The following is a 12,832-nucleotide window of genomic DNA, read 5'->3' as shown; positions in this document are numbered from 1 at the left end:
GAAATAAAGTTGGTGAGTGCATTTTGGAACACAGATGAGAGGCTTATATTAAAAATACACAGAGTGTATCATAAACACACACGGAATTATATAATACTTTGCACTGATAATGAACCTAGCGTTGTGTGCTTGCATAGAAAATGTTATGTTTTGTTCGTTACTGAAAATGAGCTGGCAGGTTGGTGATGGTTTATGATGTGTGCATGTGTGCTCAGTTGTGTCCGACTCTTTGCGACCCATGGACTGTAGCCTGCCAGGCGCCTCTGTCCATGGGATTTCCCAGGCAAGAATACTGGAGTGGGTTGCCATTTCCTTTGTCAGGGTATCTTCCCCACCCAGGGATTGATCCCACATCTCTTGCATCTCCAGCATTGTCAGGCGCGTTCTTTACCAGCTGATACACCAGTGAAGCCCCAGCTTATGATACTAATAAGATATAGTTATAGATTTATTTTGGCTGATAGACTAAATACTAAAACTTTTTGGATTTATTTTCCTACTTAAGCAGTGCACAGGAATAAAGACCATCCAGTCTGATAGCTAATATTTGAATCAGGCAAGTACCAATATATTTTGGGTGAGAAATTTGGAATGTTTGTCACCCATTATGGGTAGGGCCTTCAGAGTATGCTAAAATTCTGTTATTAAAGTTTTAAAATATCTTCAACTTAAAAACGGTCTATAGTTCACTGACTTTTCCTTAATTTTGCATTTTCTTTTTTCCTCTGATTGTCTCCATTTTTCTTGTATCTTTCCCATGTTATCTACTGTGCATTCTGAATTTTTTGGTAAAAGTCTTCCCTGAGCGCCACAAAAATGAATGAGTAGGGCTCTTAAAATTTTATTCTAGTTATACCTCTGTTTTTTCTTAGTTTTTCTGTGGTTTGTTTTGGGGCCAGTGCCGTTTTTTTCATGGCCATCAAAATTTGTTTTGGGCAAAATTTCATGGAAGCCACAAGTGAACATAAGATGTTGGCTGAATCACTACAAGAGCAGTTTGAGTCTTTGTATTTCCTATAATACTTAAAATATGAGTGTATTTAATAGGTATACAGTAAATACTCATTCTTTTGATTTGTTAATTGGTTTCCTGTTACCTGTTGTTATTTTCCTTAAAAAAAATCTGAGCCTGGCTAGCGCTTTACTACCTTGTCATCCATAAATTCCTTCAGCCCATGTTATTGAACCTCTATGAGGCAGTTTCTGTTCTAGGCATTAGCAACTCAACAGTGAACAAAGTCTTGCATTCATGGAGTTTACATTCCCTAGTCCAGTGAGTGCTTACAAAATAAAAAATGAAGTTAAATATAATAGTAGGACTGTAAATCTTACTTAGAAAGCAGCATGTTGCATACGCATCTCAAAGTCAGCTATGGAGTTTTTATGATATTCCTGGGCTAGAAAAGATTGTTTTTGTAGGTGATGGGGTGTCTTATCTGTTTAGAGAAAATTCATTGACGTGAACTGCTCTTCCTTCATCTGTTTGAGTGCTGTGTTTAAGATTCTTAGACAACACTAAGAAAAGCCATGTCTGATGGCAGCTTTTGTCTGTGGACAATTTCTGTTGTGATTTTTGGTCCAGTCTTCACCCTACTTAAAATATTTGCTGTATTTTCAAAGTTCATTCAAGTATCATGAAGACTTTATATAAATAATTTTTACATTATCCACCCTGTGAGTCCCTTCTTATAGTGCTAATCATTAAGAATTAAAAGTTACAAAATTTTGAGGGCAAATGACCCTCAAGGGATACCTGCATCTGATATGGAACTGGGGTTTTATGTAATCTTATCTTTCTCCCTTAGAGTCAGCAAGCCGCTTGCACAGGATTCTGAATGAGATTCAGCCACGAGATACTAATGATTATTTCAGTCGAGCCAAAACATTGAAAGAATGTGGTAGCTTTGATTTAGAGGACTTGAGTGCCAGTGTACCGAATATTGATACTTCTGCAGAAATCAAAGGTATATGTAAAATCACTACTGGAGTCAATATTTAAGTGACAAAATGTGCAAGATGCTCTTTTCCTGTAGTAAATCAGGGGCTGCAGATGTATGCAGGACTGTGGAGAAAATAAGGTCTTTTTTGAGCTTATAATGATTTATTTTGGGGAATGAGTTTATAAAACTTTTACCAGAAATTGGTGTGCCCCAGTCCAGCGTATAAGGTGCTTCAACAAAAAGCCTTTGAGTCCTGAAACCTCTCTTGACAGCCAGGTGATGTAGGAACAGTGATGCACAGTGAACTTGGGTTTGGGCAGCAGTCCGCTTCTCCCAGCAGTATGGTCTGATGCTGCGAGCGTCCATATAGTCAGTCAGGCAGCCTTTTAAAGGAAACAAAGTTGTGACTTATTAAAATGTGAGCTACTCTTTTGCACCAGGACTTCAGAATTCGAATTCTTACTGTTTGTTTTCTCAGTTATTCTTTTATAATTTTCTTTAATGCTATAAAAAGTTATCAGTAGCAGTAATCTTATTGGTTTAGAACATATTCTACATTCTCCACTAGATGGGGATATTGTCTTGTAAAAATTTCTGTTTTTTTAAAAATTATATAAATGTATGCTTGTGATCGTTTCAAATAATTCAGAGGTAAATGCGAGCTAAAAACCGGTTAATTTCTTTTTTTTTTCATTTTCTTATTTCCTCTCCAATCCTACTTCTTCCCTTCTAAGTGTATAAGTTTCAGACCTATTTGATGTATTTAAGTGTATGTATTGACACATTATCCTTTGAGTTTAGCAGACTTTTAAAAGACAAAAGGGATTATGTTAAAGAGATTATTTTGTTAACTTACCTTTTAAATTTAATAGTTTGTTTTATTTTTTTTAATGTCAGTACAAAAATATTCTTAAAGCTAGAAAAAGAGAGTAAAGATTATAGCTAATCGACTATGGAATTTAAGTATATTTAAAAAGATAATTTGTATATTCCTTTGAAAGGAAAGTCGTATCCTGTTATTCTGCTGATGCAGCAACCACCCCCACTGAAACAAAGAGTAAAGTATATTTATTATAGTCATATTTTATGGATGACTGAAAGGCGGAAAGAGTTGATTCCATTAATTTCCAAAAGTTAGAGTTTGGTTTTAGAATACTACTGTTTTAATTTTTCAATTTACCTTGAATATGGTTATATTAAAGAAAATACTTAGAGGGTGATTCCGACCCATAGCACATGCCCGACAAGTGTTAGTTATTTTCTCCTGAATAAATATAGCATATGACAAATTGGTTTGTTCAAACAGATTATTCTTGGGGAAATTATGAATAAGCTCGTTCTAAGAAACCTGGGATGTGAGTAATCAAGTGTCTAGTGTTGCAATAGTTTTTTTATTTTGTTAAGGTAAAGAAGGAAAAACATGTGATGTGACTGCTCAGATGGTGCTGGTGTGTTGTTGGAGAAGCATGAAGGAAGTTGCTTTACTCTTAGGCTCGCTGTGCCAGCTTCTACCCATGCGGTCTGTGCCAGAGTCTCTTGATGGATGGTTGACGGTGGAGCAGGTAGGGTAGACGTTGATTCCGCTTGGTATAATCTCTGGTCAAAGCATATATCCCAAACTTTTATTTATAACCCAACTTAAACAAATTTTTTGGAAACATTTTTCTCGAATAAAATCTTACAGATGTCAGCTGAAGAAGGTTCACTAATGTGTAGAAATTGGACCTTGCAATACATTTCTAAACTTTGGCATTTTTAGAAATGTTTTTATTTTTCTATGTTATATAAATAATGATAGCTCTTACCTCACTTTTAACTTCAGTATTATTTGAATTTTTGTGTCTCCATTGAATACACACAAACTTCAAATTTAAATGAAATCATGTTTAGTAAAACTCCACAAACCTCTTAAATTTTGGAAAGAAAAAAATATACATATATAGGTTAATTATGGATCTCATGGTTCTCTCTGCATTGATGATAAAGGTATATAGTTACTTTGGTTTTTTTGGCTGACTTTTATTTTAAGACCACAAAGTTAGTTCACCATCTGGGACTGTTCAAGGGACTTGAGTGCAGTGTTTACAAGAAATTAGCTTACCACAAGCATTTCATTTGGAAATATTTTAGATTTATTAGATTTCTGTTTTTAATTGATTCCCTCTTCCTTTCCATATGGTTTCAACAAATCCATTCCCCACCATTTTCCAGCAAAGATATATAACATGTACTTTCATTTTTAACCTTTTTCAAATAAAGATAATTTTTCCCGTAGGGTGTTACGAAATCTAAGAACAAAACAAATATTGTAGTATGCTAATACTGATTATTTCTATAATAACCATGTGACCAGTACCATGGAAATAATGCTAATATTTTTATTCTCACACTCGCTGTGGCTATAATGTGCTAGCATCTGGTTAACAGCTGGGCATGTGATGTTGCAAGGCTCTGAGATGGAGAGCGGTGAAGGGGAACAGGACGCTGCCGGCTTCATCATGTTCCGTATTCTCTTCCAAATCAAATAGGCGTTAGTGTCCTAGCGTTGCTTGCAGTCCTTGCTGGTGACTGGCTAGAGTGCCAATGCCAACATCTTTGCTGAGGAATCCAGCTATGATTAATGATTACTTCACTGATGTTCACCATCTCCCTAAGAAGTAAACGTGGGCTAGAGCCCCTTGACTCCTCAGCTTTTCAAGGACAAGTTAAAACATCTAGTTTAGGGGTTTGTTGGCCTGTGTTTTAAAAAAAGAAAATTAAGAGAAACATTGTTTTACTTTTACTATAACTGAGAAAGACCTGAAAGCTTCCTGTGAAAATCATTTTGACTTGGCACCTTTTGTAGGACATCCAAGTCTTATGAAGTTATGTGGGATATCTAGGTTACAACTGGGAATTTTTAAAAATTGGAAAATAATATAAAATAGCAAGATGTTTGTGACAACAACAACAACAAAGAGAGGCAAACCAAATAACTCTTCTGATAACTGTTTTCTTGAATAAGAAATAGAATCCTGTTTTTCTGTGAAATACTCATTTTCATTCTAGTGAGGTCTAGTCATTTCTCCATGTCACCATTCACATGGCGACCCCACAGATATTTAATGACTGAGTGAGTGACCAAGAGTGTGTGTGATAGCACTGTTCTGGCATTGAAACCCTGCCCTCTTTGGAAAACTTCAATCTTGATTACCTTCAATTTTACTAAAAAATATTCAGTTTTTCTAAAAATTTAAAATGCTCCTAAAAGTGTGGGAGCATTGAGACAATGAATTCTAAAGTCACCAAGAAATTGGTGTTATTTGTATTATAGAGGATTCTTGCTTTTAAACATAAAATTTTGTTCCATGAAATTCCTTTAAACATATTCCCACGTACTTAGTACTTTTAAGAGTTAAAAATATAAACAACAGAGAAGAATGTAGTTTGCACTGGAGTGGCAGGACCAGGCCTAGGGAGTCCACCTTCCTTCCGAGGGCATGGATGCCCTAGTATCACTAGATCTTCTGGGCACATAGTGGCAAAGCTACAGATTTAAGAATCAACAGTGTAGGTGAATGTTATTGCAAGAGACCTGCAGAGACAAAGGTGACTTGCAGACAGAAAGCTCCCTATTTGAGGTGAAAATTGGGAATTTGGATTTTTACTCCTGAGAATCATAAAAACCATGATCTGCTTTTCTCTCAATGGATGAGGGAAGCTGTTCTATAGATCCTGAAATATTGATGTTCAGCCTGATGCTTTGCTTGTTCCCCACTCACCCTTCACTCTTGGAAAAGTAATAGGATTGCATTACAACTGGGAATTTGAGGTCTCGCATGTAGATGGAGGGCTGGATTTCTTTTGGAAACTCAGCTCCTTGAGGCCCATCCTGGTTTGACAGCCCTTTGACAACTTCAATCCCCCATGCATAAAGATGCTTTTAACAGGCCAGCAGGTAGTGAAACTCCAATTTGGGGATTTTTGCTGCTGTTCGAGGAGAGGAGCTGGTGCTTGTTTATAATTCTGAGTATATAATTCACAGACTCCTCGCTGGAAGGATCACAGAGATGATATTATCCAGCTCCCTTGCACAAGGGGAGACTGAAGCCTTTGGATGTTACCTCGTTTGCCCAAGATCACAAAGCTGGTTTGTGGCAACTCTGGGATAGGAACCCGATTCTTCTGCTTCCCAGCCCCTGTTCCGACACAACACAGTGCCACCTTTGTTCTGCATGGCTCATTTAATCTTTCTTTAAATTTAATTTTCCCAGCTTCCCATAGCCAACCAGATTTTTGCAAGTAGTGGGGTAGTCAGGTAACTTGCCACTGAACTTTTTAGCAAATGAGCCTTCCCTCGATGACTGCTTATGAAGCAGTGTGTCCTCCACGACTTCAGCAAGAGGAAAATGTGTTCATTCAGAGGCACGTCTGACCTTTCTCCTGCGCTGTGATCGTGAAATGAAAGGTTCTTTCATAAGGTCCCTGTCCGAGAGGCAGAGATAAAACCAGCTTTGAGGGATGTAAGTTGAGACCCTCAAAGAGTGAGCAGTGCCTGCGACCTTGTCTTACCACTTCCTGACTGGTTTGTGTCTGGGCTTTGAGCTGGAAGCTTTGCTTGCTACATTGTTGGTTCTTTTTCCCTGGGATATTGGATACTGAGTACCCACTGATTTTCTTAAACAACTTCCTCTACCTGGGCCATCAGTTCATCTCTTTATATACTTCTCCTAATATTCCTAAAAAGAAGTTTCTGGGTAGAATTTTTTTTTTTTTTTAATATCTGCTTTCCCCTTGCTAGTAATTATTGCCCTAGAAATCACATGAATAAAAATAATTACCTGTTTGAACTATTAGACATGGGCAATTAAAAAAAACTCCTACTTTAGATACTGTTGTAATTTTCATATACATTTCCTCAGTGCCTTTTGTTTCTGTTTTAGTTTTTGTTAATGAACTACAAATGGGATATATGTTTATTAGTATTCATCAGTCTTTAAGAGATTGTTTCTGTATTTTCTTCTACCAAAGTTTAGTGTTTAGAAATCAATGCAAAGTATTTATTGAACTGTACGGAATGCAGGCTACATGGTTATGTTACTGGGATGTGAAGTTGAGCATGGAATCACATCATTTAGTCAACTATATATTGACTGCCTTACAACATGAGTTGTGGCAACATTAAGAAATATAATACATGGTTCTCTGACTTCAAAGGGCTTAGAAGTGTAGTAAGAGATTCAAGACAGAATTTCATTTCAGAAAGTCAGACTGAAGGGCAACTGTTAAAGTGGGACATGGTTAAGAATTTGCCAGAAGACAAAGAATAAACGTTCTGATGGGACGATGCCTGAATACCAGGAAACCATCATCTTTGTTATCATTATGTAGGAGGACAATGTTTGGGCTTTGAAGAAATCCCAGGTGTTAGTAAGAAATCACAATGGTAGAGAATGTGCAGTGTAAAACGTTATCTTACTATACTGCAAACTTTCATGAACTGTTCTGTTTAACCAAAGTGGAATTAGAGACTCCTGCTGACATCCCTAAGGTTGTAAGAAGTGGCTGTGTCTGAGAGTAAAACTGAAGGCTCGAATGCATGTGTGTTAGTCGCTCTGTCACGTCTGACTCTGCGACCCCATGGACTGTAGCCCACCAGGCTCTTCAGTTCATGCGATTCTCCAAGCAGAAATACTGGAGTGGGTAGCCATTCCCTCCTCCAGGGGATCTTCCTGACGCAGGGATCGAACTTGGGTCTCCCCCATTGCAGGCAGATTCTTTACCATCTGAGCCACCAGAGAAGGCTTAGGGAAATTAATTAAGGTTTTAAGGATTAAGTCTCATTACCTCATGACACAAAATAAAAACAAAAATTGACATTTAGCAATATTGCTTGCCACTCTCTGCCAGGTACTCTGCTAAATGCTTATATGCATAATCTCTATTTCTTAGACTACTCCTGTGAAGTAGGTTCTAGTTTTATCCCCATTTCACAGACGAGGGAACTCTGTTACATAATTAGCTTGTATTGATAAGGAAGCTGAATAGGGTTCCTAAACCCAGACTTCTTATCTCCAGAATCCCAGATCCTGACCACTGCACATGCTCTTTGTAGAAATGTCCCACCTGTATACTTGAATCTGTTTTGGCCTTTCTAACTTATAGTGAAGGGAATTCGCTTTTATTTTTTTTACTGTATTTCTCTCTACTATTTAGATAAAGAACAAATGAAAAATGTATTTACATTTGTCCTTTGTGGAGTTCATGCTTTAGATGAACATTTATATTGCTCCTCTGTTTAGTCCGTTGTTGAATTATAGGTGCCTAGAGATGTGGCATGTCCCCTGTGGAAATTTACACCCTGTAAATCCATAAAGCATGTTAATTTGTCTATAGAAGTAGGTTTTATGGGAAGTTAGAACCAGATACACTAAATGTTAAACGACAGTGTTGTTCAGTCACTAAGTTGTGTCCGACTTTTTGCTGCCCCATAGACTGCAGCACATCAGGCTTCCCTGTCCTTCCCTATCTCCCAGAGTTTGCTCAAATTCAGGTCCATGGAGTCGGTGATGTCATCCAGTCATCTCATCTTCTGTCATCCCCCTCTCTTCCTGCCTTCAATCTTTCCCAGGATCAGGGTCTTTTCTAGTGAGTTGGCTATTTGCATCAGGTGGCCAAAGTATTGGAGCTTCAGCTTCAACCATCAGTCCTCTCAATGAATGTTCAGTGTTGATTTCCTTTAGGATTGACTGTTTTGACCTCCTTGCTCTCCAAGGGACTCTCAAGAGTCTTTTCCAGCACCACAGTTCAAAAGCATCAACTCTTCAGCACTCAGCCTTCTTTATGATCCAACTCTCACATCCATACAGGACTATTGGAAAAACCATAGCTTTGACTATACAGACCTTTGTTGGCAAAGTAATGTCTCTCCTTTTAAACACACTGTCTAGGTTTATCATAGCTTTTCTTTGGTGACCACAACCATCCCCCAAAGAGCTAGTGACTAGAATTTAATTTTAAGACTAGAGATAAGTGGCCTTTGAAAAAATTTTTATTGATACTTTAATTCCCTTTCAAAAAGTCTGAGATATGTATTATTTATTAAGAAAATATTTTATAAAGACATCATCCATGAGAAAAGAAATGTTTTGAGGCTTTCTTGGTGGCTCAGTGGTAAAGAATCCTCCTGCACTGTAGGAGACACAGGTTTGACCCCCGTCTGGTAAGATCCCACATGCCATGGAGCAGCCAAGCCTGTATGCCATGACTATTGAGCCTGTGCTCTGAAGCCTGGGAGCCACAACTGATGAAGCCCGGGTGCCCTAGAGCTTGTGCTCTGCAACAAAAGAAGCCACCGCAGTGAGAAGCTGGTGCACTAGCCCCCCGCTCCCCGCAACTAGAGGAGAGCCAGTGTAGTAACGAAGACCTGGCACAGTGAAAAAAATGTAAATAAAAAAGAAAGAAATGTTTTTGTGCACTTTAAATAGGAGGTTGGCATCAAATAGATTAAAAGACAGTGAATTTTCAGAGGACTGTTTCATTGTTTTAATTAAATTAAAAAATTATTTTTCTGATTCTGCTATTGTTGTAAGTTTCTGCAGAGTTAAATATGTTCCCTGTACTCTGTTCATCCAAGGGAAGGCATGGCTCCTTTCCCTTGTCCAGGTACTCATGGACCACTTTGCCAGGTTGACCCCTCCCACTCCTTGTGTGATAGGTACATCCCTTCCTTGCAACCCTGTCTTCTTCCACTGTTTTCTAGCATGAAATCTTGAGGCCATTCAGCTAGGTCTGCTATCAATCACCTGTATAGTCTGTGTTCATTCATATAAAAAGACCCCATGAAGTATCTGGGAGGTAACAGGTACTTAATAAATGTTTCTTCATTCATTCTAATATCCCAGCTCTTTCTTATATTAGTTATCTTTTTCCATATTGATTCACCCAAGTATAACCTGTTTAAGGTCTAGCCATTAATCTTCAGTTCAGTTCAGTTGCTCAGTTGTGTCCAACTCTTTGCGACCCCATGGACTGCAGCACACCAGCCTTCCCTGCCCATCAACAACTCCCGGAGCCTGCTCAAACTCATGTCCATCGATGCCATCCAACCATCTTATCCTCTTTCGTCCCCTTCTCCTGCTTTCAGTCTTTCATCAGGGTCTTTTCCAGTGGGTCAGTTCTTCACATCAAGCCATTAATCTTACCGTAATTATTTATTTCAATGTAAAAAGAACTTTCATTTCTTAGTGCAGTTAAGCTCCTGATAGGTGCCATCCAGCATATTGGTTTTCTCTGAACTTAAAGCCTTCTCAGGACAGACATCTTGTTTTGTTCTTTGTCTACCCAACACTGAGCTACTAAGCATTTGACAGAGTGCTAAAGAAGTACTTGCTATCTGATTAATAGAAATATATTCTCTTTAAAGGGAAAAATTCATATTAAGCCTTGATATTACCTAGGTAGGAGTGTTGGGAAATTAAGTGCAAATTGAAATAAGAAAAACTGTCTACTTCTCATGTATATCTTTAGAATCTCATACTGTTTTCTGAGGCCAGGGGTACCTAGGGTTGAGAAGAGAGACCATCTACTTGTCTCATTCACTTTGAGGTCTTTGATTTTATTATGTGCTCTTTGGTTTAGGCCCCTTTAAAGGGAATTAAGGTAAAGGAAGCAAGGAACATCTGATCTTTCTTTGAGAACTAGATTGTAAATCCACAGAGAAGCACTTTACTGGGAACATTCGTTTTCCTGACGTATGTTTTAATATCTGTAATATTAAAAAGTTCAGGATATAGAGAGACCCCGTCTCTATGACTTCCTGTCTTTATTTTTTGTGCCTTAAAACACCTTCTTAGAAATCTTCTTTAGTTTTTCGAGTAATGGAAATGATGGTCATAACCAGTTAAGTAACTGGTGTTTCTTTCGGTCCTGTTTTGTAAGGTTATTGAGCTACAGGTCTGTCTTGGGGGTTAAATGCAGATTTAGTGCTTGATAATTCTGTTCAAAATATACCCTGAAATTACATATTGAAGGTAAAAGGATAAGGCTTACCCTGACAGCTAGTGAAAGTCACTCAGTCGTGTCCGACTCTTTGCGACCCCATGGACTATACAGTCCATGGAATTCTCCGGGCCAGAATACTGGAGTGGGTAGCCTTTCCCTTCTCCAGGTGACAACTAGTAGTATGTAGCTTATCAAAAATATTAAAAATTAGGGGTATCATCAGATCTTCACCTGAAAACTTCAGCTGAAGAGCATAACATGCCACTCTTTGATGATATTGAAGTGTTTTAAACTTAAATAGATTTAAAACTTCAGTTGTAGCCTGCTTCTTTGGTTCTTTCTTGACCTCATGTCCGATTCTTATATCTCTAAATGTAACACCCATCTTTCTATAATTGTATATTTTTTGAGTTTAGAATATGTCTTTACCTTTTCTCTGTTTGGAAGCCTGTATGGAGCTCACGTTGAACTGAATGGGTTTATAAGTTAAGGGCCTATGCTGAGCTTTTAGATTTATTAACTCACTTTAATACACAATCTATGAGGCAAGTGCTATTATTATCATTCCCAGTTTATAGATGAGGAGACTGAGGCAGTTGCCCATGGTCACATGTTTAACTGCTCTTTCTACTGTTTATCATCTCTAATGTGTGCAGAACACCAGTCACTGTACTAGGGTAGAAGTTGTTTCTGGATAAACATGTGTGAGCTATTTGGGTAAGCTTACTTTTTCACCATTCTGTGACCTGCTGGGAAGACCTGGATCAAGAGGTACTGAGGTTGTATACAGAATCTTGATTTTCTAAAGCTGATCAGCTACCAAATCTTATAGTATAAAAGTACAATCAACCCACTCATTAACAGTTCATGCTGTACAGAGTCTCATCAGCAACTAATTGTCAGTCATGTCTTCTTTAAAATATATTATCATATTTGTTAATTGTTTAAACTTGCATGGAGAAAGGCATCATGTAGGAAAGTGATTGGGTCGCATACTGGAAAGCTCCATGCTTCTGACTTGGAGTGAAGCCTGTCAATTTTCAGGGGGCCCTTTGCCCTAAATCTTGCATGGCCATTAACATTTGTGTGTGTGTGTGTGTGTGTGTGTGTGTGTGTATAAAAAGTTAATTTTTGGAAAATATTGTTTAGTAGGTTGGAGTTTTAGTTTGGGAAGATGAAAAATTCTATAGATAGATGGTGGTTGTGCAACAAAGTGAATATACTGAACACCAGTGAACTGTAGACCTAAGAATGGTTCAAATGGTAAAATTTATGTATATTTTAGTCATAATAGAAAAAAATTTTTTGAAGAGGGAAAAAAATAGGTAATTATTTCACCTAGGCCTAGGTGAGTGAAGGTTGTCACTTTTTGTGATTTGCTGTTGGTATTGAATGAAATGAGCTAACAGAGAAAACAGCAAGGTCTATGAAGCTGGCATAGGGAGGCAGGTCTAGCGTAGCTGTTAAACCTTGGTCCACTCTAGAGCCAAACTGCCTAGGTTTATGCACTGTTTCTACTATCTACTTGCTGTGTGACCGTGAATAAGTTACTTGGTCTTCCTGGGCCTCATTTGTCCTCATTGTAAAGTGGAGATAATAATAGTGCTTCTTTCATGGCTTTATTGTGAGAATCAATTGTGATAATGTCAAAATGCTTAAAATATTAACTGTTGCATAGTAGGTGCTAAACAGACATCTAGACCTGAGTTCTGAGTGGTTACTGACATAAATACACCTCTCAATGTAAACCTAAGTTGAATATTTATTTTTTGATTTTGTTTTGAAGGTAAAAGAAATAGGAGATTACTTTAAACAACACCTTTTACAGTCCAGGCACAGAGGGGCATTTGAACTGGCTTACACTGGCTTTGTGAAACTCACTGAAATCCTAAACAGGTAAAACAAAGCAA

At 37.8% G+C, this 12,832-nt stretch overlaps 1 protein-coding gene across 1 annotated transcript in view; it reads left to right on the top strand.

Annotated features, from left to right (window-relative positions):
* The window catches only part of THADA (THADA armadillo repeat containing), a 324,132-nt gene that overhangs the window by 45,430 nt on the left and 265,870 nt on the right, over window positions 1-12,832 (top strand). The window contains exons 19-21 of the mRNA XM_052647551.1: window positions 1,806-1,964; window positions 3,345-3,502; window positions 12,709-12,818. Of these exons, the coding sequence (XP_052503511.1) occupies window positions 1,806-1,964; window positions 3,345-3,502; window positions 12,709-12,818 (427 nt within the window). The remainder of the gene's footprint in view (window positions 1-1,805; window positions 1,965-3,344; window positions 3,503-12,708; window positions 12,819-12,832) is intronic.

Source organism: Budorcas taxicolor, chromosome 11, assembly GCF_023091745.1.
Source record: "Budorcas taxicolor isolate Tak-1 chromosome 11, Takin1.1, whole genome shotgun sequence".
NCBI classification, from domain to species: domain Eukaryota; kingdom Metazoa; phylum Chordata; class Mammalia; order Artiodactyla; family Bovidae; genus Budorcas; species Budorcas taxicolor.
Note: the sequence above shows the minus strand (reverse complement) of the source record. Positions and strands in the feature narration are given on the sequence as shown.